At 46.2% G+C, this 26556-nt stretch overlaps 1 protein-coding gene across 1 annotated transcript in view; it reads right to left on the bottom strand.

Moving 5' to 3' along the window:
• Positions 1 to 500: 500 nt before the first annotated feature.
• The window catches only part of AKAP1 (A-kinase anchoring protein 1), a 41606-nt gene continuing 15550 nt past the window's right edge, over positions 501 to 26556 (bottom strand). The window contains exons 2-11 of the mRNA XM_034752485.1: positions 18806 to 20534; positions 14459 to 14592; positions 12714 to 12840; positions 10228 to 10355; positions 8390 to 8567; positions 5950 to 6100; positions 4581 to 4648; positions 2976 to 3049; positions 1787 to 1852; positions 501 to 1645 (exon numbers count right to left, since the gene is read on the bottom strand). Coding sequence (XP_034608376.1) covers positions 1583 to 1645; positions 1787 to 1852; positions 2976 to 3049; positions 4581 to 4648; positions 5950 to 6100; positions 8390 to 8567; positions 10228 to 10355; positions 12714 to 12840; positions 14459 to 14592; positions 18806 to 20510 — 2694 coding nt within the window. The 5' untranslated portion in view covers positions 20511 to 20534 and the 3' untranslated portion in view covers positions 501 to 1582. The remainder of the gene's footprint in view (positions 1646 to 1786; positions 1853 to 2975; positions 3050 to 4580; positions 4649 to 5949; positions 6101 to 8389; positions 8568 to 10227; positions 10356 to 12713; positions 12841 to 14458; positions 14593 to 18805; positions 20535 to 26556) is intronic.

Here is a 26556-nt window from a genome sequence, read left to right on the forward strand (position 1 = left end):
TTTAATTGAAATGGGAAACACATTCCAAGAGGATTTTTTGTTTTTTTTAGATTTAACCAAGCTATGAATTTCGTTTTCATTGGACATTATTGCTAACATTAAACCGTACGCCCCCGAATAGAGAGAATTCATAAAAAAGAGAATACAATCTGATCAAATCCTGGTGTAGGCAGCTACATTCATGTCTGCATGGTGGACCAGCACATCAGCTCACCGAAAGTAAAAAAAAGGAGTCTCTGGATTGGTCTGAAAGATTCTCATTTTCCAAGGCTTGATTATACCAGTGCTTTCCTGTCAAGTGTCTTCCCGGTCAGCAACAAATCTCAACTCAATACACATGTCTAAATGCAGGTACATTACAATATTTTTTTTAATAGTATTAAGTTATCTTAAATTATTTGAACAAAATTTTAAATTCCACATTTGATATCAATCTAAAAGGGACCAACATAAATCAAGAGAGAAAGAACACCACTGCAATATCAATTCCAAATTGTTACTTTTTTTTTTTTAAACAGATCTGTACAGCAAAGGAGTCAGTGATCACAAATCAGACCATACAGCAATCTAGAGCAACGCTAATCCTGTACACAGCAGAGCAGAAACACTCCCACATTCGGATGCTCCGAGTACGTCAGCTGTACTGATGGACTCCAAACCGTTTCTACTTACAGAGGATATTTTGGTGTGGGAAAAAAAAAAATCTTTTTAAGTTCCCTTTGTGATTTCCAGTGTTTCTCTTATACAAAATATTACAATGATTTTATATATATTTACACAGACTTGCACAGCTAGAAAATGGTTACAAATTACAATCGGGTTTGGCAATCTATTTTTTTTAAATACATGATCTGGAACATAGCAGATTTACAATCTATGGTTGTAGTGGTAATTCATCCTACATTTCAAAGGTCTGCACAGATGAAGTTTGCTTCCCATGCAGCTCCAGCCTAAAACATTTCTACCATGAGATGTGTGCCAGGGTAAGTGCCATGAATGCAATTCATTTGTCTCCCAGCATCAGTCACGGATCAGACTAACAAAACTTGTGCAAGTTGGTGGCACAACATGGAAAAGTCAATAGACAACTGAACTTTAAATCCTTTACGTATTTTGTGTTGACTTTCTAGGCAGCAAACCTATTTCTAAGGAACAGCCAACATCACTTTCAGAAAAAGCAGCCACTGAATCTCTGGGGCATCTGTGCTATAGACCTGCAGCCAGTTAACACATGGTAGGGGTGTTCTGTTAGCTTCAAGCAAACCCCACTTTTTTTTCCTTTTTAAATAACTCTTAGAACTAGGCCAGGGACAGGCTTTGTTTTAAAGCTACAGTATCTTTTTTATGGCTTTTAGTAACTCCCTGCCTTTCACTGAAATGAGGTATGTATTTCAAGTGAAATGGTAACAGTCAAGCAAACAAGTCTCAATGGACCACAGAGTTTTGCGCAGTGGTGTAAACAAACAGGTCTTCCTACAGGATTGCCAAACCCAATTCTAATACAGTGCAAAAAAAGGGATTTTTTAAATTTTATTTTTATTTTTTTTAGAAAAAAGGGTCGCTTGGGGCCTCTCAGAGTTTACTAGTAACTGTCAATCCACTGAGCAAATCCTCTTTCCACCAGAGCTCTGTTTATTGACACCACCTAAGGAAAAAGAGAGACAGATGAAGGAAATACCAGCCTGAAAACAACATTAAAAGAAATCCCCATAACTCAAGTAGAGTTTTTAAACCCACGTCTCTGTCTATACAAACCAGAGCACTACATTTCTGCAAATGTACGCACCTCATCTCCCATCATACTCCACAGCTGGATAAGAGGCAGGCCTGTTGCACTGTCATAGTTTGTGACCTGGAAACAGACAGACACGTTAGCATAGAGCACAGCAGACAAGCTGGTGTGTCAGTGAGCTGAGACACAGCTTTGCTGTTAAGCTTTCACTTCCTGAGGCTGAGCGGGAGAACAGTGGCACACAGTCTCCCCAGCTATAAAATAAAAGATCCTTGTCTCCTTTGACCCTTGCTTTAAGAACTACAGCTCAAAAGCGGCATAAGAGAGCTAGGTATTATTACTCAAGAACACTTGGTCCATTCTTGGGAGATGAGATTTCACTAGCATGAGTCCTATTACCAGGTAAGAGCGGAGTGTTTCACGTCTCCAGAGGGGTTTCATTTAACTTTTGATTCATCAGAGTACTACGGAATACTTTAGGATAAAAAGACTCTTGCCCAAGCATAAGCAGCACTGGCAGTTTTCTAGACATCTCTCATATTCCAGCATTATAATCTATGAAATACATAAAGGGACTATTGTGCTCATCTAGTCAGTCCTCATGTATACCACAGAGCCTAGAACTTCCCTGAATTCATTCAAATTTGAACTAGAGCACATCTTTTAGAAAAACGGCCAACCCTGATCTAACAATTGCCAGTGATGGAGAATCTACCACAACCATTAGTAAACTGGTCCAATGCTTTGCTACCCTCACCATTAAAAATGTAAGCCTTGTTTCTAGGCTGAATTTGTCTAGCTTCAACTTCCAGCCATTGGATCTTGTTATACCTTTGTCTGCTAGATTGAAGAGCCTGCTATCAAATCTCTGTTCCCTCATCTAGGTACTTATAGACCATGATCAAGTCACCCCTTACCCATCTCTTTGATGAGCGAAATAGATTGAGTTCCTTGAGTCTCAGAGTAGCAGCCATGTTAGTCTGTATCCGCAAAAAGAACAGGAGTACTTGTGGCACCTTAGAGACTAACAAATTATTGTTATTTGTTAGTCTCTAAGGTGCCACAAGTACTCCTGTTCTTTTTCCTTGAGTCTGTCACTCTAAGGCATAGTTTCCAATTCTCATGGCTCTTCTCTGAACCCTCTCCAATTTATCAACATCCTTCCTGAATTACTGACACCAGCACTGGACACAATATTCCAGTAGCTGTCGCACTAATGCCAAATGCAGAATAATATACATACCTGTGCAAGCAGAGGTGTACCTCTGGTCATTTCACTAACAGATGAGTCAGCTTCTGATGAAAAGTGATCCTCGTCTTTGGAAAGAAAAGGAGAAAACAAGTCAGACATTCACAGGCTCATAGGTTTTAAGTCCAGAAGAGACTATTACAATAATCTCCTGAATAACACAGACCAAAGAATCTCTCTCATCATTGCTACAGGCATCTACAGTCTACGAAGCCGAACAAGATCACACTGAAATGTGTGTCGCAGAGAGGAGATGAACAGTTCTCTTTAACAGGATCCTAGCTCAGTAGCTACAGGTGCATAAATGGATTCAAAGTAATTATTGAGGACTCTTGGTGTCTTCACATATGGTAGTTTACATTAACGTTTCAGTTTTTAATGAGGCATTCTTGAGCCTAGGAAGCTCAGGACTTCACTTGTCCTGCAGGAAGTTTAATATGTGAACAGGAACTCAGTGCTATTCAATGGAATTGAACTGACAGAATAAACAATCCCTTGAAGGATGGGTGGAATTTTACTTTTCATTGTCCAAGTTGAGGGATGTATCTACACTGAGGTGTTGATCTCTGGTTCCCACGCACCATGTGGCAAATGCACTGAGCTTTGAGGAAATGAAAACAAAATCTACCTTCTGGGCTTAGACTACCTGGGCCCTTTACACTTAAAGATCAAGATGTTTCAAAATAAACTTTGTTCTTGGTCCACCCTCGTGAGACATCTCCAGCATCATCAGCAACGACAGTCCCTATGCTGCTGCAGATGTTGCAAGAGTCCCTTATTGCAGAGCGCATGCAAACAGTGAACTCTGCTGCTGGCAACTTGGGATGGAATGACTTTCAACCTTTGCCATCTACAGCCTCGGCGAGGCAAACCTTGTGCCTACCGCCTATACAGGGTTTCCTCTCCTGATACCCAGAGTCTTGACATCAAAGGGTGCTATAAGTGGGTCGGGTTAACATCCTTAAATATCGAGAATTGAAAAGCCTTTTAGGCACTAGCAAAACATGGCTGGATTTCTATCGGCAACAACATAGGAGACGTTCACGGACATCACGAATTTCCCCTCCTCTTCCAGCACTGGGGCCATTTTTAAGAACACTCAAAACTGTACATACCATCAATTTCAGTATGGGAATGTCAGAGGTTTGTCTAGTAGATTAAGGAATTAATCTGCATGTGTTTATTCAGTTACCTTAAAGGGACAGTACACTTGCTGTCTAGTCCATTGGGAAAGAGGGGTTTAAAGAGTAGTTCTAGGTCCTCCTGCTGCCCTCTGGTAGTTCTGCCAATTTGTGGTTTTAAGTTACATTCTCGTATTTTTTCCCCTAACTGTTTCTCTTTCCATCCACAGCCGCGTGAAAAACCTGCACACTGACTAGACAGGAAAGATAGTGAAACTAATTCCACAGTGCTGGCAAAAGCAAAAACCAAGCAAGAAAAAATAATAATTTTCTAATCCACTTTCTAGTAACTTCAGAGATTGGACTCAAAATGGTATGGAGAAAGTCTTGACAACTCTGGCTTCTAAACGGATGGCATCCTGTTTAACCAAGCACCATGAGCGCCGATCATTAGTTTCTCTCCAGTGATTTATGTTACCTGAAAGCGGCACCACATTGTCTAATAAAACTTCTGCTCCTTGGAAGGGTAGAGTTACAAAATCAGACCTTAAAAGAGAAGAGAATTAACTTGAATAGAAGAACACACCTCTGCCCTAATTCCTTATTACTCTCTAAACAGATGATGGCTGATAGAGCAGGAATTCATTTGCTTCAGATTAGTTACAGCCAAAAGAATAGACACGGTATGCGTAACAAGGGTTTGAGCAAAATTCATATGCGAGGAGCGAGCATCTTGTGGCTAAGGCATGGGAATGAGAGATTGGGGTTCAAGCTCTGGGCTCCTCCACTTAGTCTCAGTTCTCCACGTACAAAATGAAGATGGAGTGCTCCTTTTCTCTCGTTCTTCGTCAGCTCTGACGAAGGGACAGCGCTTACTATGTGCTTGTAACGCTGAGTGCCTAGCACACTGTGGCCCTGACCTCACCCGGGTCCTCTAGGCACAACTATAATAATGAGATTGCTTCCTCATCTCGCCCACCGCTCCAGCCGGGTGTACAACGCCAGAGATCCCTCGTGCTTCTACCACCCATTCAAGCTCCTCCGCTGGGAGCAGGAGCACAGACCAGGCCAGTGGCAGGCACCCATGGTTTAAGCACTGTAAGTGTTAACAGTCACCGGTACCTGGTCTACCAGCAGCAAAGCAACGGCAGGAAATTTTAGAAGAACCTACAGCTTGCCAAGGTAGGAAGCTGGAAGTTAGACCCATGTGCAGGGATTACGCGTGCTGCTCCATTTGTTCTCCTCCCAAGTTGTCTTCCCCTGCCCTGGCTCTGCAAAATCTCATTTTCCATGCCACAAATGCAGCCGTGCAAATGGTGCACCACTGGGACTGGGGGGAACCCTCTCTGAAAGGGCAATGTCTCTCCCTGGTCCAGCTGGTGCTATGTATCTGTGCCTCATCGCTTCCCACCAGGAAGAGAACAACAAGTGCGTCATTCCCCAAACACACTCAGCATGTCACTACCCAGGGACAGAGTTTTCATGAGGCAGCCCAGCCCAGCGGATGGGGCATGTAGACCAAAGGTCTATTCCTGGTTTTGCTGCTGGATACCCTTAGGTAAGTCACCTTTTTGTTCCTCAGTTTATCCACTACTTAAGTGAGGATTACATTTGCTCTCCTCTGCGGAGCGCTTAGACACCTATGGATGAAAGCACTATGTACGAGGTAGGGGCCTCAGTGAGGAAGCCAGGGGTCCCACACGGTTGTAAGTTGCTGAGAGAACCACTCCCCCTTAATGCTTTCATTATACTGCGGAGACACCTATACCTATCAAGCCATTACACTTAGTTATGGACGTTCAACCATTTTTGTTCTGGTCAAGGAAGGAAAAAACGTAGTTCCTGACCTGATCTGCCTGAGTGTGTCGATTTTAACTCTCTCGTATCCTCCGTAGTCCACGTATCTGATCTCCACTTCGTTGTTATCTTTGAAGTAGTCGACAACCTGAGCCCGCCACCAAGCGCCATCCAAGCCCGGAGCAGCACAGATCACACCGACTGCAAAGCAGAAGAGGGAGGAGTGAGAAGACTCAGCATTAGTGCCTGTTTCTAGAAGAACCATTGGAGACACCAGAGACAGAGACACCAGGCTCCTGTGTCTGCTGAGGAAGAAGCGCAGCGTCGGGGAGGACACGCTGCTACCCGCCCACGCTGCTTTCAGACGAGACGCCTGGTGCCCCGCAGCAGGGAGGCAGCATGACCCAGAGCACTGGACCAGGATTTAGGAGTCCCGGGTTCTATTGCTGGCTCTGCCAACAACCTGCTGGATGACAAGTCAAGGCACCGCTTTGTGCCTCAGTTTCCCCTCCCACTTTCTGTCTTGTTTATTCTGATCAGGGAAGAGCTGTTTCTCACCGTATGAACGTACAGTGCCTAGCACAAGCATGGCCAGTGCCACTAGCAGCTGCAGTAATACACTTCTCTCTCCGCCTTGCCCTGTCCAGTGATATTAAGCAGACGTGGGACTAACCCTGCCTGAAGCAATAAGAGGCTTTTAAACGTACTTAAAAGAGGCTCTCTAAATGTACTTAGCATGCTCAATTTTGCACTTTTGTTTGTTTTAAAGTAGCTGCTCAACACGAGTAACTTGAGCAAGAGAAGTATTCAGAGCTTTCGTGAACCACTGACTAGTCCCCTCCGGGGGCCTGGCACGTCTGAGTGACGCTGTATGCAGCGGACAAACACGTGTCCTCCGGAAGGTGCCTTGAAAAGAAAAGATTCCGTTGAGCTGCCACCTTTCTGAACCACCAAGAAACAGCCACACACAGACCCACCCCCCTGTTTAAAGACGGGTACATCATGCTGGAACCATACACCATGCTGAACTGCTTCAGTGAGACACACACACACACACAGCAGAAACAGCCATGTCGGGAATGCTTCCCCCCCCCACCACAGCACACGCCAGCAATCTGGAGGCATTGCCAGAAATTATACCTCTATAAAGGAGAAAATGACAGGGTTTGATAGCAAAGAAAATAATCCTGATGTTATAATTAGGGTGCCGGCAGCAAACATCTTCAGGAACGTGCAGCAATGCTGCTCCCTGACTGACAAGGCTAGAGAGAGGAGATGAAAACACCGGCTATGGGAAAGGTAAATAAAAAACGCCTCTCCGCCCCCACCGAGAAACTGGTAACACATGCTTCTTGTAGTAATGCTGCTCATGAGAACATAAGAGCGGCCATACTAGGTCAGACCAAAGGTCCATCTAGCCCGGTATCCTGTCTTCCGACAGTAGCCAATGCCAGGTGCCCCAGAGGGAATGAACAGAACAGATAATCAAGTGATCCATCCTGTTGCCCATTCCCAGCTTCTGGCAAACAAAGGCCAGGGACACCATCCCTGTCCATCCTGGCTAATAGCCATTGATGAACCTATCCTCCGTGAACTCATCTAGTTCTTTTTTGACCCTGTTAGTCTTGGCCTTCACAGCATCCTCTGGCAAGGAGTTCCACAGGTGGACTGTGCGTTGTGTGAAAAAATACTCAAGTTCATGTTTATATTCATGCTAGCTCACACTGTGGCAAGATTTACATTTAAAGCTTTCAGAGTAGTTTATAATTGGCCAGAGTAGTTCTGGTTTGAATTTACCTTGGTAGGAAGATAGGAATTGCCAGACTGGATCAGAACCAAGCCCCGTCTAGTTCAATATCCCATCTCTGACACTGGCCTGCAGCAGAGGCTTCAGAGGAAAATGGAAGAACTCTGCAACAGCCAGATGTGGAGTAGTCTGCCGCCCATATTAGGGCCCATCCTGACCTCTAATGCTTTGACCTTTGCTGAAGACCTGAAGCGTGCGCTTTAATACCCCTTCCACAAGGGTTTTGCTAATAGTTTTAAACACAGCTTTTACACTCATCTTCCATTGCACCCTGCCCAATGTTTAGGAGCTGCAAACACCCACTTATTTCGCACCTTATTTTCCCAAGTAAGTCTCCTTAGAGGAAACTCACATAACATTATTTACAAATTAATTAAGCTATGTGAAGAATGATTGTGTCCCATTTTTATACAGGTTCTCTACTGTCTGACCTATGTCAAATTCTGTCATAGACCCTCATCTCTGGAGGGCGGAGCAAACTTGAGAAAATGGAAAGCTTGTAGTTTGATTTATCTGGGAGCGCAGGGCAGAGGCACTGAAAAAATACCTTTCAGTGAACTCTAGACTCAAGTTACTCTGAAGCACAGAGGAGAAAGTCTGCTAGATGCTACTAGGAAAGACCAGGGACAGATCCCAGGAGGAGACGTTCTGCTTGACAATTCCTGAGGAACAAAATGACTTGCCTTCTACTGGAGTGGGCAGAGTTGGAATTCCAGGCTGAGAATAGCAGACATACATCTGCTGGTCCAGACTGCGCAGCACATGGAACGTGGGGTGCGTGTGCTGCTGTACGAACATGTGTCCTGCGTCGATTTGGTTAACGACAATTACTTCTACGGTGACTCCATCCGGTAGCATGAGCTGCCACAAAGAGAAAGTGTTAGGTTTCCATTAACGTACTATTGCAACGTGAGCTTCACTCATTCCAAAGGTTAGTAATAAACTCAGTTTCACTGATACCTTATCTACTCTACTACACACACAAAAATGAGGGGTTTAGTGGTTCAGGAGTTCAGAAGTGGGCTCTTTAGATCTTCACCTCTAGGAGACTAGTTTGAACCTAGGACCAGCTGACGGAGAGTCATTGTTGACGTGTGTTCTCATGAAGGGGTGTGTGTGTGTGTGTGTGTGTGTGTGTCAGATTAGTGTAAATTCTTTGGGGCAGCAATTGTGCATGTTGTGCACCAGCAAGCATGCCGACAACGCTAAAGGATGCTGTTTATCAATAGGGCAGGGAGACTAGTATAGGCAACAACGATGCAAGCTCATTTTGTGCCATCCTGACAAAATACCCCAACACTGCTCTGGTAGAATCACTTGTTGGAGAAAATACTTTAATTCCAAGCTCATCTGAGCTCCTGGCCTCTCTGCTGAGGCTGCCAAATAAGTCACAGTTTGTGATGGCGGTTTCTGAGATGAAAACACTTTCACGGATTTCCCTGCCAAGTCATTTCACATAGGCCATTGCGCAGCCATCAGGCTTTTGAGGGTATGCTGTAACTTAGCAGAACCTAAAGGCACCTACCACAACCTGAGCTGTATTGGAGTTTCCCTTTAAGGTTATAAACAGAAATCTAAAGGAAAAGGCTCAAAGAATTAGAAACATGCAGCCCCCTTGCTACCCGTGGAGGCAGATATAAGTATATCTTCCGAAGCTATATTTAGCTATTTAACAGATGTTGGAGTTCATGGTGTACCCAGTAAGATCTATTACCAAATAGACTGTCATTTATAGACAACATCTGGAAAGGGAAACAGATGTGAAATATTGTGTGGAAAGCGCAGAGGTTGATTATGATGCCAGATCTGAATAATTGCAATAGACGCTTAAAGGGAATGTGATGCTACTGGAAAGTAACAATTCAGCATGATTCTACCAGTCACATGACAACCAATATATACAGAAACGGATTGTCTTTGACCATGGGGCAAATGGATTCTAAGAACAGAACCAGAATATCTCCTCACGCACAAACCAAAAACCCAAAGAGTTATTTTCTTGAGCAAACATGTCTAGTCTGTAGGCAAAAGCCCATTATGTCAGACGTGTAACTGCCAGAGATTAAGCAAGTTTGGGTTGAAGGTCTGGGTACATTTTCTGCAGTCTATCCAGGAATTAAACACAGGGTGTCATGACGACAGATGGAAACAGTCCGACATGCAACAACTGCATCTGTGCTGATCAAGAAAAGCAAAGGACAGTCTCGAAGGAATCTTTGTGGGACTGCCTGCTTGTACAGTGGCTGCAATGGATCAAAGAAGTGTTCTTTGTTCTGAGACAAGGAGCACAATTACTCAGTACACGCCCGGTCTTTCCAGCACACCCATCTATGGAACGGATTATGGTGCAGAGTCATTGAAGGATAGGCCATCCTTGATATTTGCTTAATGGAAAAACCTATCGGAAATAGGACAGTCAAAATGAAGGGAGAATGCAATGTGGCTCTCTGGATACATCTCCTAGGCGTGTCCATACAGTCTAACTATATACACACGGCTAGCGTGCTACCTTGGGGCTTACCCAGGAAGTCATGGGGAGGGAATGCAGCATCAGTGATGGGGCTGGAGGAGCGTAAATGTTGGTGAGGCTCAGCTCCTTGAACTTCTTACCAATCAGACTCAGCGCTTTGTCTACATGATGCTGAGAGCCTGGAAGACAAAAAGACGGAGTTAAATCACGTGGATGTGTTGGGCACACACCGGCAGCACAAGTGCTGGAACTAGGGGTGCTGCCGCTCTCCCCCCAGCTTGAAGTGGTTTCTAGCATAGACAGGGTTTACAGTTTGGTTCAATGACTCTCGGCACCCCCACTATACAAATTGTCCCAGCACTCCTGACCGGCAGTACCTTATAACTCCTCCTGAATGATACGATTACATACAGACCTTTCCTGTCTATACCAGCAAATATCTTTTTTGATGTGGGTAAAAGCCTGGATACACAGCTGTAAATAAAACTGAGCCAAGAGGTCTCCTGCCATGGGATCACTGTGCGCTGGTTTCAGCTTCACCGAAGAGGGCTATTCAATGCATGCTAAGCCCCACATTAGAAAGCTAAAACAAAATCCCCAGTGTGGCGTGGTTGTTTAAGTTTCAGTGATAGAGTCTTGACAGCTGATATTTTCAAAGCCAGGCAGCTACATCCCTGCTATTAACTTTAGATAACGGCCACACTGGGTCAGACCAAAGGTCCATCTAGCCCAGTGTCCTGTCTTCCAACAGCGGCCAATGCCAGGTGCTCCAGAGGGAATGAACAGAACAGGTAATCATCCAGTGATCCATCCCATTGCCCATTCCCTGCTTCTAGCAAATAGAGGCTAGGGACATCATCCCTGCCCATCCTGGCTAATAGCCATTGATGGACCTAGCCTCCATGAATTTATCTAGTTCTTTTTTGAACGCTGTTACAGAATCATAGAATATCAGGGTTGAAAGGGACCTCAGGAGGTTATCTAGTCCAAGCCCCTGCTCAAAGCAGGACCAATCCCCAGACAGATTTTTGCCCCAAATCCCTAAATGGCCCCCTCAAGAATTGAACTCACAACCCTGGGTTTAGCAGGCCAATGCTCTTGGCCTTCACAACATCCTCTGGCAAGGAGTTCCACAGGTTGGCTGTGCGTTGTGTGAAGCATAAAGGGCAACAAATACCTTTAAAACAATTCAGTTTTAATACAGCGTCTATAGTGTCTGAGTAACCAAGATAAATATTTTTTTAAGTGATATTTCTTTGTACAGTGGCCCTTTAAAGATTCTGGCAAATGGAATATTTTCCCAGCTCCCCTAATCATTTACAAAAATATTTTAGTACAAGTTTATTTTCAGTGACTTCTCTTGTCAAAATCTACAACAACGGATTTATGTTTATTACTGGGGTGATGAGGTTACAACCAAGATTGGGTCCCATTGTGCTGGTCAATGTTCAGGCACAGCATAAGGGTATGCCTCAACTATGGAGCCTATGCCAGCACAGAAGGGCCCTGGAGAGTAGACACAGGAACACCACATCCCGGAATGAAATTAACTATGTCACCAGAAGCCTTCTTCCACCAACACCTACACTGGGGGTTTTGTCAGAATGGCTGCGTCCGTCCGTCAGGGGCGTGGTGATTTTTGTTTTTAAATACATGCCTGACTGACGCAGCTATGCCAAGCCTGAGAGAGTCCCTGCCCTACGGAGCTTACAGTCTAAACCTACAAGGCAAAAGGGATCTAAAATACAGGTGACGTGAACAATCCAATGGCTGCAAACACGTTAGTTCCACTTTTTTTGTTTTTACCTAAATCCTGTCAGCGGGGTTGTTAGCAGGGGATTAGCTAGATGCTAACACATTATAGGCGACATACCTGCACTAGCCATGCTCTAGCTAATCTTGCTGAAAACAGCAGTGAGACCGTGGTGGCATGGGCAGCACAAGATGGTATGTATCCAGCCGGGGGGTAGGGAGGAGGGGCAGAGAGTCAGGCAGGCTCATGCAGCCAGCGCTGAAGCCCGCACCTCGGTGTCCTCACTGCTATTTCTTAGCGAACTAGCTAGCTTACAGCTGGTGTGGGCATGCCCATGGGCGCTGCAAATCACCCCAGCTCCAAGTCACTATGTGCAGACATATAGTTAGGGAAACAGATCTAGAACAACCTCTCACACACACATCTCTGGAAGAAGGGTTTGGGAAAATGGTACCCCATAAACCTTGTCTGCACTAGGGAAAGATGGACATTTTAAAATCCTAGTGTAGACAAGGCACTTGTGTGTTAACATCCATTATCTGGTTGAGGTAAGCCATATGCTCTCCCTCACGATTTTAATGCATTAAAAATTCACCTTCCTTCCCAGCATAGACAGGGCCTAGCATTGATGCTATTTGAAGCACAGGTGGTAGCATTTTGAGCACAGGACTCAAAGTTAAGTATCCAAGCTAGAGTCAGTTCTTCACACCTTTATCTAAGCGCCCAGAGGTCAGATTTTAGACACAGTCTAAAAAAACCCACAACCAGGAATCATCTCACTCACCTTCTATGTGACAAATCTGGACATCTTGGGTGTAAGGTAGCGTTGAAATATAAATTTTGGCACCAGAAGTTTGCTTCAGAAAACTCACATACCTCCCCTGCTTGCCAATCAGCCGGCCAACCAAGTGCTTGATGGAAAGATGGAGAATTCAGTTAGGAGTGAGAACAGCACCTGGGATCTTTAATTTTAAATGCTTAATTTCACCTACAAGAAATGCCACAGGTCTGACTGGGCCGTGAGGATCAATCGGAACTCAGCGCAGATTGGGCTTCTACCAAATGTAAAATGACATTGGCCCAGCAGAGTTTAGGGAGATTTTGTTTAGTAGCCCAAAGCAGTTTCTGATTTACCCACATTTTGTTAAGTCCATCTTTCTGGTCAGCAGAAACAGCAAGTGCAGCAAAGACACAAAGGCCTGGTGTAGGTTGGCATAACTCCTGAAATCAATGGAACTGCCCCATCTCTGAATCTGGCCCCATTTCTTATCATGCCATTGTGCTTTTCATTTAAAAAAACCCCTAAGTTATAGCTCTTTAACTAAAACCAATTACAAGTTTCTTTGGAGCAATACTAACAGCTTGTCCTCATTGGCCAAGGATATGGATTCTGCTACTGCAGGGCTGATTCCCTGTGCCTAGGTTATACTATCCCATAAAAAGAAACTTCTCACGTAGTGTCACCGAGCCCACTGCATCGCTATAGGAGGCAGCATGCTCAACCCATTTGGGAAAGTGATTCCTTATATTGCTGAACTGTGAACCTTCTGGATGACTCAGGAGCAACAAGGACCAGTTCTGGAAGGGATCTTGTGGAGTCATCCAGGGATCCAAGGTGCAAGGATGAATGTTATGAAGCAAAGCCTGGGCAATGGGGCAAGTGTAGAACGGGGATGGCGTGGGGAGAGGCTCTGGAGGGAACATGGAACATCCTTCCTAGACCCAGAGACAGTTGCTCTTTCTGGAGAGGAGTTCTCAGCACATTAATGGGCATTAGCCCCTTAGAGACATTCAGAATTTCAGCAGAGAATATAGAAAGCCCCTTGAACATCCTCTGTCCCCCATATGCAAGAAAAGCCAAAGCTATGGTATCATGGTATCTGTTTTTTGGGGTTTACTAATTTTGTGTGTGTGTGTGTTTTTAGCAATTTTTAGTTTTATGTACATCAGGGTTCAGGCGGTTGAATATCAAGGGTTTGGGGGGCTCTATATATACACACTGATAACTAATCTTTAGAATGCTCCCTAGTGTGCTGGAACGTGGTACTGTTCATTTGCACTAGGGAACGTTTAACGTGCCCCAGCATGGTCTACACAGACCAACAGATGTGCAACACATCAGTGCGCTTTAGAAATCACACCCGTGTAGTCTGCATTTCTGTGCTGAGATGCAAGTCACCATTTCCGGGGTTTCCTGGACAAACACCAATTTCAGGGTTTTTTGTGCCACGGATGTTTATCGCTTAAAACCGAAAATCAGCAGCCCTACAAGGATTCTTTGCATTTGGAGTCCTTCAGCAGGTATTTCAAGGAGTGTTAAGCCCCAACACCCTGAAGGGTAATAAAGCACAGCACCTGTTTTATAGACAGAGGGAGATACAGAAGGGCCATGTGCTTCGCTCAAGGTCACACTGTGGCAGAGCCAGGACTAGAACCCAGAAGTTGACTCCCAGTCCCCCACTAACCACTGGCCAACGCTCCCCAAGGTCAGTGCAGGGAGTTACGGATGCCGAGGATTTGGCTCGTTACCTTTGGCACCTCTATCTCCCAGATAGTGAGCTCAGACTTATTGGATTCTACTCCTGGCTTGGAGTTCTGGCAAGTCTCCGTCTTCCCAAGGGCACAGCCACTGTCCACAGAATCCATGCTATTTACATCTGAACCTACAAAAAACAAACAAAAAAAACCCCACACCACGGCATTCAGACAGTCTGCATAATCCAAGCTCTTAGACTCTGCATGAAGTCTGACAAAACTCCCATTTCACATACGTTGTGATTGTGGGCCCTACTGCACATACACACTTTACACTCTAGATTGTGAGTCTGTTATTCAATTCTCAGCTCCTCTAAGAAAAACATGTGTCGGGGCTGCTCTGTGCTACTTATGGAAACAGGCCACTAGAAACAGACTTTTGTCCCCTAAAACTGCCTGAAGAATTCCACATGTCTGATGATAAAAATCTGAATCTAATTAGGAACCGCCATGTTCACAAGCACACTCTGTAATGCAATGGGCAGAGTGTAAGACATCAAGAGTTTGTGCAGGTCAAATACAGAAGCCAGGTGCTATTACTAGCGGAATGCAAACGCCGTACAGTCGCAGTATCAGAAATATGTCCCCTTGGATTAAATAGGACTAGCAGCGGAATACTAGCCGTGAGACAGCTTCTTCATCTTTGAGACTCCAAACCTAGCTATGGGTTATTGGGGAAAAGGGAGATGGAGTCTTCTCCATTGGAAGCCTCCTGTCATCACATTACCACTGCCCTGGACCAAGGTAAAAGCAGTGGGAGGGATAAGCCACCACTGAAGATCTACGGCTTTGCAGCAGGCCACATGTGCCGTACTGAGAAGCACCTGCACATCATCGGCCTCTCCGGTCAGCAGGAGGGGCCCTGGTACTTCAATGAGAGAGGCCCTGCAAACATCAATAGAAGATAGATCGAAAGCTCTTTATGGAAGGTCATGGCTGCTTCAGTGCAAAGCACAGACTCTTCCCACAATTTGATTATAAGTGCTCCTGAGTGCTCCCACCCGTGGCTGGAAGGGGGAGGAAATCTTTGGAGCAATCGAGGGGACCGCCTTCAAAGCCTCCTGCAACATTCCAGCTGCAAAAAACACCAACCCACCTTAAAGGACTTCAGGATGCCATGAACCAGACATCCCCCAAGCAACTCAATGAGGCAGAGACCTGCTGAAGCTAATGTACGCTGCTCCCCATTCCAGCCATTAGGCTTGAAGAAGCCTCCGAGGGACAAGGTGATATTAAAGATCTCAGTCATTTTGGGATGGGGTGTGGGAAAGCCCAAGGAACTTAGAGACACGTGGCAAGCCAAAGATCAGGCTCTTGGCAAGAGAGGCATCTTGACACATGGGATGTGATCCAATCAAGTTTCCAAGAGTGAGAAACAGAGGCCCTTCGTTACGGAATTCCGTTTAGTTTCACTGAAACCTGGAAGGGGATCACTTCAAGGGTGCTGAAGTTCAGCGGAGCCGTTCCTTGAATGGGAATCAGATTCATGCCGCTGGAGTGTGAGTGAGCAGAGCTTCCCCTGTTACTCCTCAGTTGAGATTGGGGGTTATGATTCCCCCTGGTCAGGTAGCCTTGCTTCCCAAAGGCCCAAAGCTAAGACAGCATCTTCTACTTGGGAAGGGTATGAGAGATACAAGGTATATCAAGCAGTAATGTAAGAGACCTACAGGCCCAAGTCTGTAAGATATTAGCTTAAGCACTTTGCATGAGCTATGCGGCCTACAAGCTTTAGCATAAGTGAGGTCTAACTTAAGTCACACGATATCATAAGACTTTGTTCGGGTGAACAAATACACCGACACGCAACCACGAGAACGCAGTTGATGCCAGTTTGGATATTTTAGGATAGGAACATCAGCAGATGTTCAACTGCACCACTTGGTTGGGTTGGGTTGCAACCAACTGATGTATATGTTTGCAAGTCTGAGATAATTAATATACTAACCTATAGCATAAGGACACCCCAATGTTATTAGGGTGAGGAATTTATGGAAAAGGAGGCCGAACATTCTTATGAATATTCACAGCAGCCACCAGACCCTATAGCAGGGCTAACCACGGCCTAGACTGTTGAGACCTTGACCATTGGAACGTTTTGGCACACCAGAGACAGGGTAAGACTCTCGTGGATCACCTCCTGTCTCATCAGTCCTACGTCTCCACAAGGATGGTGTGACTATAGGTATGACACGACACCAGACAGGAAGTTAATACTGTATTACAGCTGCCTCCTTGGTTGGGTTGGATTGGATTGGATTGTTTGTGTGTTTACTAATTGTGTTAGCAAAACCATTGCAAATTCAGAAGCTTCTTCCCCAAGTCTGAGTGTTGCAACCCTGCACGTGGGAGTTCCCAAATTAACAGTACTTCTAACAACTCTGGGCCTGACCTGAAGACTAGAATTTACCAAACCTCAGAGGGTTAACAGGGAATTCTCAAGTAATCAGTATAATACATAATCAGTAGATCAGGCAATGGAAGGGTGAGAATCTGTTATGGGGAGCCACCGGTTTCTTAAATAGCATCTGAACATTTCAAATATGGTTGGGGGATAAAAGGATGATAAAAGTGATGAGCTTCCAGCAATCTGCTTGTTAGTACATTACTGGGATGAGGATCCGACAGTCCTCGCTTGCTCTTCTGTATTCTGGCCACCTGGCTCCAATACACCAAAAACCCAAGGGAGCATACGACCTGCTCTGTTTTTGCTACTTCCCAAGTCAGGCCACAGCTCTGACACAATCGGGTCCACTATCTGCCTGGCGGGTCTCGATTTAGACTTGCTGATCAAGATGCCGCTGTGACAAGTGGGGATTTCAGGGAGGTGACAAGGGAGAAGAAGGCGGCTTTTCCTGTTACACCCCCTTTCTTCCCTTTCAGCATTCAACTCGCACGTGCAAAGTAACCTACATCACCCTCTACATCAGTGGTTTTCCACCAGGGGTCCAAGGCCCCCTCGGGGGCCACGAGCAGGTTTCAGGGGGGTCCAGGGCAGAAAGCTGAAGCCCTGCCACATGGGGTTGAAGCCTGGGGCCCTGAGCAATGTAGTTTTGTGGGGGCCCCTATGGCATCAGGCCCCAGGCAAGTCCCCTGCTTGCTACCCCCTGATGCCGGCCCTGGCTTTTATATGCAGAATAGCCGTTGTGGTGGCACAGGCAGGCCATGGCGTTTTTATAGCATGTTGGGGAGGCCTCCAAAAGAAAAAGGTTCAGAATCCCTGCTCTACATCACCTTGGAGTTTGTCCTGGCGTGAGAGTTGTGTCGCTTTACTGTGTGGTCTCAGTTCAGCCCCTGTATTAGAGCATTTGTTCTCTTCGCTAGTCATTCCGAGAAGCGTATGCGACAGGGTAAGAGTAATTTCTTCCTTTAGTAAGAAGTGTTTCTTATAGAGGGGACATCTAGAAAATGGTTAATCCCGGTCTCCTATTAAAAGCTGCAGACCCTGCTATCTAGCAGCAGGCAGCACTCCTGTTACTCTGTAGTGACTATCGAATGCAGCCTGTCTTTAGGGGCTGTTTGCGCTGGAGGGTTGTATGAAGAGTGTTTACATACAGCTTTTAAGGCTGAAGTTTGTGTTTGTCCACACATGGTTAGCCTAATATAAAGCAGCTAGGAAAAGAACCCCGGCTTTAACACTACCCACCTACTAGCTAGAGATGCTACAGCAAAGAGATGGAGGAACCCTGGCAAGCCAAACACATTACACGTGGGCCACAGGCTGCTGAGATTTCTCATCTCGCACCCACTTTCCAAGCAAACAGACCATGTTAGTGCGGACACAGATGACGCTGTCTTAGGACATCAAGCAACTGCCCTGCTCCATCTGTTCGCATGTACAGTCCACGTCCGCCCTTCAGTGAACGGTCCACACCAAAGGCAAGAGCCTAATGCTTACAGCTGAGTGGATGCCGCCTGAGCTCAAGCGGTAACAAGCTTGCGCTTTTGGGGCTCATGCTTGCAAGGTGCTGAGCTCCCTGGCCCATATCCAACACACACTGATTTCATTGGGGTGGCTCACGTGCTTTAAGTTAATCATGCGCTTAAATGCTTTGCTGGATGGAGGCCAGCATGCTCAGTGTCTTGCTGAGTTTCCTGGACACCACATAGCTAGCTATGGTTTTTCCCCCATCGCTGTGGGATGTAGGAGCTGGCAGCCTAGGGTGGGTTCATTCTGTCTAACTGAGCATAAGACATCTATTTATAACTTGGTAGGATTTTTACCAACAAGCAGGCCCTCTGAATTGTGATGAGGGTTGGGGACTGAGGACTTTTCAGTGCTGTACTAATGCACCTTCCCTCATGTGTCTTATGTGAGGCTCTCAAAGAGATGTAAACCCTTACCTCCTGAGTGATCTGCATCTGTCTCCGCTGTCCAGTGCTTCTCATGTCTCAGATCTGCACTGTCCCCTTTCAGCACTCCATTGCTATATGGCACTTTGTCTTCCCCTAATATAGGGGTCTGAGGTTTCTCACTCCGTGCCACGTTTTGCTCTGTGGAAGCGTCCTGGATCACAGACATGCTCAGCAAGTCTGAACGCTGGCCTGATAGGAGAGACAGTGACGTGCTTTGCAAGGGATCCTCGACGTTTGTCCCATCTTCAGACGTACATGCGCTGCACCCAGAATCCTCCGTAACTGCATGCGACTCTTCAAACGACTCTCCATTGTTCGTAATCAAAGTCCGGTTATCTCCTTGTGTTTCACTGTGCACAGATTTCTTTGGCCGATGGTCTTTTGGATCTACCTGCACTGGGTTAGATAAGCGCCCGTATTTCAAACAGCTGGAATACGACACGTAACGATGGAGTTTCTCTTCCGATAGAGAAACAGGTATCGTTGCGACGTTCTCTGTGGAAACGGCTTCATTCCCTCTGCTAGATTCCACTGCAAGCATCTCATCGGATGAAATGCTCACTCTCTCCAGCGGTCTATCAACCCGGCTGACTGCGACTTCACAGATCCTACTGGACACATCGCTCACTGAACTAGACAGTACTTCCTCGGTAGCTGCTAAGATGACTTTGGAAATAATCTGTATGGCTGCTTGCTCAATTTTCTCAACTTCCTCTTTGTCCAAACTCACTCCTCCAATTCTCTCTCTTTCCAAACTATCTTCTTTCGACTGCGTATCCCTGTAACACTTCTCTTCCCTTCCATGACATTTAAGCACAGTACTGACGGTCATCTCAGACATCTCCTCTTCCCTGGACAGGTCCAAGCCAGCAGACTCTACACAATTATTCAGTAACTTCCCAACTACAGACTCTCTCTGCCCGGAGACAGTGCCCTCAACTTCCTTACTATCATCTTCATCTAAAATGGCAGGTTGGGCGGTGGCTGAATCCTCTGGTTCAGAGCCCAGGGCCGGCAGGCAGCCAGTGTCTGAGGACGTAGCCGCTAGACACTGGATTTCCTTAGATGGATTCTCCAAAGAATCGTGCGTCTTTTCTGCTTCACCACTTTCCCCAGTCTTTCCCAAAGACTCTTGTACTGACTCTACCACGGAACACACCAATGGCTGCTGCGCTGGGATTCCACTGAAAACTGACTCCTGCCTGGTAACAAGCACACCATTGTCACTGCACCCGACACTCTTCGGGGCTGAAGGGGGAGACACTTGTGCAAGGGACCCGGTTTCATCTCGAGACGCTGCTCTTTCCAGTTTTTCACTGTCGTCCTCAAACGTGCCCAATTCGACGGTCGTTACTGCGGTGGCAGGATGGTCCCTGGAGGAATCTAATCTCTGTTGAGCGTCACATGCCAGAGAGGGTGTCATTAACCCTACGGACAGCTGGGAAGTTAAGGTTTCATTCTCTGGGCAGTCCTCTTCCGAGGGCACAGGCAGTTCTTTAGTAGCATTTACTTCTTCTCTGGACAGAGGTTCCTTTATGGGAGGTTCAATCCTCTGATCTTCCACGCCTGCTAATGCTTGCCTGTCGTGATTGCTTGTACGCTCCTTTTTACGAGAAAAAAACCACCACCAACCAATAAGTGCCAGCACTCCAGGTAAGGCGTACGGGAAGAAAGTGCGGAAGCGTAAAGCCATTTTAAGGAGCCTCAGCAATTATACCTGGAGAGGGGAGAAAGAGAGATGTAACTAGTATTAAAAAAATAATAATATGCTTCCTAAGAAAAAGAGAAAAGTTATATTGGGGACTTGCATGGGGCTCGGAAGGGATCAAGGTTTCACAGATTCCTCGAATAATTTATTTTTTTTTTGGCCAAATCTAGCTAGTTGTACTGACTGCTTTCAGTGTAGCTTAAACCTCTCTCTTTTCCCAAATCACTGGCTACGTTGCTTAAAAGCAAAGCACTTCTGTCTAGCTAAAAGGAACACCTCTGCTACGTCAGCATGGTCCAGCGCAGAGGGCCCTGGACTGGCAGTCAGGAAATCCGGGCTCTATTTCAGCTTCGACCACTGGCTGGCTTCATTACCTCGAACAAATCACTTCACACCTTTGTGCCTCTGCCTCCCCTCCCCTCCTTCGCCTGGTTTGTCTAATTAAACCACAAGCCCGTCAGGGCAGGGACTGTCTTGCTATGAGCATCCACTGCACTTAGCACAACAGGGTCCGTAATCTCAGACCGGGCCTCCAGGAACAGCTGTAATGCAAATAAAAATGAGAAAGCAGGACAGCTCAAGTGGGTGCCAGCTATTTAATACTAAAAGCCAGTATGTACTAGACTCTGCCCTGCCTAGTCTAGTACGTTTTCCCACTCTGCCTTCTCTTGGATCCATTTCCCGCTCCCCCGCAAGCACATCTGGGGTTTGCCATCTGCTTAGGAGCTGCTGTCAAAAAGGAGCAGAGTGCTGAAATTTTGAAGCCACAATGTCCGAGTAGGTTCACAACGAAGATGCCCATCCATAAATATACCACTGCAATATTAATTCAAGGAAACCTGGGTACACAAATGTACCATCAAAACACTCAGCTGCTTTGATGCACAAGATTTAGTTCTGCAGCTCAGCAAGAAGAAAACGGGACATTTAAGAAAACTGTTTATCTCTAAATTAAAAATGGCAGAAAGTGTCTGTGCTTAACGGATCTCAAGAGTGCGGCCCAACCAGAAGTCTCATCTAAACATTCCTCTGAAAAGCTTAGCTCTCTGAAGCGAAAGCCAGGTGGTCTAAAAAACACAACACAGCTACCAAGAGCAGGGACCCCAGCCCCTCACCTAGGACCTTACTGCCATTACTTATGATACAGTTAGATTCATTGGAGGTGGAAGTACTACACTTGCTCATGTACCCGAAGCTACAAATGCTTTAAGAGACTGTTTCTCAAACTGGGGTCGCTGGTTGTGTAGGGAAAGCCCCTGGCAGGCCGAGCTGTTTACCTGCACCGTCCGCAGGTCCGGCCGATCCCGGCTCCCACTGGCCGGGGTTCGCTGCTCCGGGCCAATGGGAGCTGCTGGAAGCCGAGAGCCGTACTGGCTGCCGCTTCCAGCGGCTCCCATTGGCCTGGAGCAGCGAACCGCGGCCAGTGGGAGCCGCGATCGGCCGGACCTGCGGATGGGGCAGGTAAACAAACTGGCCCGGCCCGCCAGGGGCTTTCCCTACACAACCAGCGACCCCAGTTTGAGAAACACTGCTCTAAGACACCCAACTCCCCAACCTGCCACCGTACGTGGGATATCACAACACATGGGATACAGACACCTGGCATTCCGCACACCAAGCACTGCCAGAAACCTATCAGTCCTTCTACCCCTTGTGCTAATCAGCTGATTTGCAAGATAAAGACACATGTGGACACCCCCTCTTCCCTACTCTTCTCTGTCTATAGCTGAGTCTTTCCCTGAAGGATGCAGCTACATAATGCAAGTACTGAAACAAGTCAATCAGCTCACAGTTTTAATTACGGCAAATTAGTTTTAGAGAAACCCACCCACAAGAGAATGAGTAGGACCTACAATATTAGATGAGCATGACTATGGGAGGATAGCGGAGTAGTCTAAATGGACCAGGGTACGTTACACTGCCTTGTAGCAAATGATATCTCTGACATTGTTCAGTTATAGGCTGCATGGGACTGGCTCCAAACATGTAAGAGTCATTTGGGCTTAGAAACCCAACCTTAATGTTTGACTGACTTAGACAGACGGAAAGAACAGTTTTAAGTTTTGCGGATACGTGCACTAAAGGATTACAACAGCCTGCAGATAACCCCCCAAGAGATCTGTGTTACAGCATGCCCTGGGGGAGGGGGGAATATTGGAAATAGTTTTACTGGTTCTAGAAACCAGTTTCCAGAATGCCAGTCCATTATAGCAATTGGTATTCAGGCAGCCCCCTGGAAGCAAAGGGTTTCAGGAATATAGGGCTTCTTGAAGGAGGTGGAGTCATCCAGATTCCCCGGCTGGATAATTTAACACTGCCATATTGTAGATATTCAGTCAACAAGCCTTTCTAACCACTGGATTTCAAAATGTGGCAAAGGCCATTAACAAAGTCCATGCTGTAAGAGGAGAAGCCCTGCTTTATCACTGAGGCCAACAGCTTGGTCCTACCAGAAGATCAGCATGGCTAACAGGAACCGCCAGAGGTATGTTAGCAAGGATTAAAGCCACAGTTTTAAAAACAAGAGTTCCACAACAGATATAAACTCTCATGTTTTAGGATTCAAACCAATCTCTAATGGAGTTCAGGGCAGGTTATTTCCTAACCTGGGTTTCATGCACCTTTGTCTGGAGCATTGGGTACTGGCCACTATCAGAGACAGGATAGCTAACTGGAGTATTGGTCTGATCCAGCATGGAAATCCCTATGTATTTTCCCCAGGAAGTTAACATCTACTTAACATTTTCAGACTGGTAGTTCATTGACATTCAAACACAAAGCAAGTTATTTAACTAGAGAAGGAAAAAACCCTTACATCCTAGAATAGCTTTATTTTAGCTATACGTATCCCCCCCCGCCTCCCATCAGATGTAGGAATAGATCACTTTAGGAATAAATGTACAGCAGGAATCAATCTCTTTCAGACTGGGTTCTCCTTGCTGACATCTTTAAAAAAAACAACAACCCCAAACAAGATGCCCTAGGGCTCCCGTGAGGCTGGCCTGCTTGGTGATGAGTCAGCGCTCGGATACTACAGCGAAAGGGCCTACTGAAAAAGACAAAGGAGATTTCCTTGGCGTCACTAGGAAACGCTCCTCTGCAAGTCTGGTTACAGCATGGTTTATGAATAAATTAGCAGGAAATAGTATCACTCCGTGCCCCTGAAGGAGAATAGATGCTTTGGAGGTTAACATTTGAAGACACTGAATGGGGGGAACAGGGGAGTGTAAAAGTTTCATCATCCTGTCTCAACAGGGACTGAGATTAGGTTGGGGACAGTACTGTGAGCTTTTTCTTTTTTTAAATTACCGGCTATATTTAGTTACTTTAGTGTCATGAGACTGATTTAAAGGGACAAAAATCAAGGCAACTCCAAGCGTCCCTAATTCACCCCCTGAGCCTCAGAGCAGGCATAAGCCACCTCCTGGAAGCATGGATTTCTTGTCACAGCAAAGTGTGCGGAGGCCAAACAGTAGTACAATCTCCACGCTTCCTGGTTTGTGTGTAAGTTACAGCCTTTCTATCATTAACAAGGGGGCCAGGAAGGAGAAAAATTTAGTTGGGATGTCTCCAGCAAGAGACGCCTCCAAGACCTCCACTCTGCAAAGCGGCTGGCTCTGAGTTTTGGCAATGGGATACACAGTCTCTTGCCTCTGGGTCACTGGTTTAAACCAGTAGTAGCCAAGAGCAGTTGCTAGCTGGTAGCTGTTTGGTGGCCCCAAGTGTCATGAATTGGTGGTCTCGGCCTGCTTCCAGAACACAAGCATCCACCCCACCAACAGAGAGACACCCCGGTTACTGACTGAGGCAGCATCCTCATTGGAAGCGTCAGCAACAAGGCCAGTACCTGGGAAAGCAGCACCCCTTTAGCCATAGAGGTATAGTGCCTCCAGGTCAAGTTTAAAGCACAATGTGGGCAGGAGTGAAAGTCACTCTGCTCTTTCTGAGAAAGGACCCAGGACATCAACCTCCCGGGCTACAGTCTTTCACCAGCACCGCATTCAGCTATTTGCAGAATGCATTGTTTGGATGTGGTGCACAGACACCAGGACTGGAATCCAGGACATGGTAACATTTTCTGCTGAGACAGATACAGCATCCGTTAATTGCAGTTTGTTTTTTTTATTAAAGAGTTACTTTTGAGAGTAGGAGCAGCTTAGGCGTGTGCTTCCACGTCTATAAAGAGAAACCAGTAAGCAAGAAGGCACGTGGAGGGTTGCCTCCTATTCCCTGCATCAGAATGCTCCTTGGAGAAAGGCAGACTCCGCTCTGGATTCATTTCAGCACATTAACAAATTTCAAGGTCATGTGAGTTACTAATCCACTCTGCTGCATTCACAGCATGGCGTTCCCCTCCCCGCCGGCTGCTAAGGCAGAGAGGCTGCCGAGCTGGAATCACAACCTGGGTATCTAGGGAGACACTGAACAGCCCTTTCAGCTAGTCAGTCCCTCAGCTGCGGCGCTGCAGAGCCCCGTCAGATATGCTCGCTAAAGGAGTTCCCTTCCTTGCACGTTCTAGACTGAACCGCTCCCTCCAGCGCCATTATTTACCTTAATCGGTGCGGCCAATTTAAGTTGACACAAGCAGCTTTGACATTCCAAGCCACTCACCGCATTAGGCCTGCAAAAAAAACCCAACCCCCCCACAAGCAACATGTATGCCCTGCCCTCTCCCGACAGGTTGCTCAGTTATAAAAGGATACGACAGAGATCAGGGCAATTCTTCCTGACCTGAGCAGGGTGCAGTTTGTTTGTTTGTTTGTTTGTTTTAAAACGATCCCTTCTTTCTTCAATTCCTTTAGCAGCTTGGACAGGGAGACAGTTTCCTCCCCCTGTAATACTGCTGGGTAGCCTGCCAACCGGGGACACTAGACAACGATTCAGACAATCTGCTCCCTTTCTAGCTACTTTACACTGCCAGGGTCTGGCGAGCCAGACCTGGACTTGAACGTGAAGCCCATGATGCTTCCTAACCCCTCCTTCCAAACACCCCTCTGTAATGCAGTTCTATTACTGGAGGTGTGTGCTTAACTCAAGTCAATGAAGACAAGGCGGCTTGCAGTTCTCACACAAGTTAGCGAGTCAAGTTAAAGACCACAGTGTTTGCTCATCAAGTGAAAGTTACCAACTGCCTTTACTTAGCTAACAGGATAAAACCCTAGTGAACACCTTTCCCCCATTCCCAGTGAAGACAGGGCTTTAGTGTTTCAAACTCAGACTACATAACCACAGTCTTGCACTGTCCCTATAAAACCTTAGGGTACAATGATCTTCATATTCCCTAAGATCTCTTTAAAAAGCTTTCAGCCCATGGAGATCGTGCTGCCTCTTATTCCTCTGACTTTTCGGAAAGCTGAGCCTCCACTTTCTGATTCGAGGCCTCGTGACTTCATGCCAGACACTTACAATCCAAAGAGAGACTCCTGCCACATGCTTTAGGCTATCACGCTGTTCCTTTGCCAATGTTGTTTGAGTTATAAAAAGGCAGGGGGGACATGCCTTTCCTTAACAGACAAAAATCTACACAGCTGGAAGGTGGGGCTGGCTAAACCATTGTCCATTACAACAATACTGCCTAGCTGCAGCGCATTCTCACACTTTACCTTTGCACTGAGCAGGATTAAAGCCCGACAGGGCGTCTTTGGCTACAACTTTTATCTAGCCAGATCCCAGAAGTCTCCGCCAATGAGTGACAGAAGTAAACACTGTTTTTACAGGGACTGTAAACTTCACTACAGTGGGAATGACTCGCTGGAGAAGAGTTTGGTGTTGCTTAATAGCTGGCGTTATACTTCAAGGCACATACTTTCTTGAACTAGAGAAGAAGAAAACACCGTGGCAGTCTCTACCGGCCATGCTCATTCTCACTCTGAACTGGAAAAGAGTTGGGTGTTAATGTAAGCACAAGGAACAGATTTGTCAAAAGCGACTAGTGATTTAAAGGGGCCCGTTTTAAAAAACAAAAAAAAACCACAGAGCGCCTCAAAGGGGGGCTAAGAAGGTAAGTTGTGAGGTCCTCAGATACTCTGAT

The sequence above is a fragment of the Trachemys scripta genome, chromosome 18 (genome assembly GCF_013100865.1).
Source record: "Trachemys scripta elegans isolate TJP31775 chromosome 18, CAS_Tse_1.0, whole genome shotgun sequence".
Taxonomy (NCBI): domain Eukaryota; kingdom Metazoa; phylum Chordata; order Testudines; family Emydidae; genus Trachemys; species Trachemys scripta.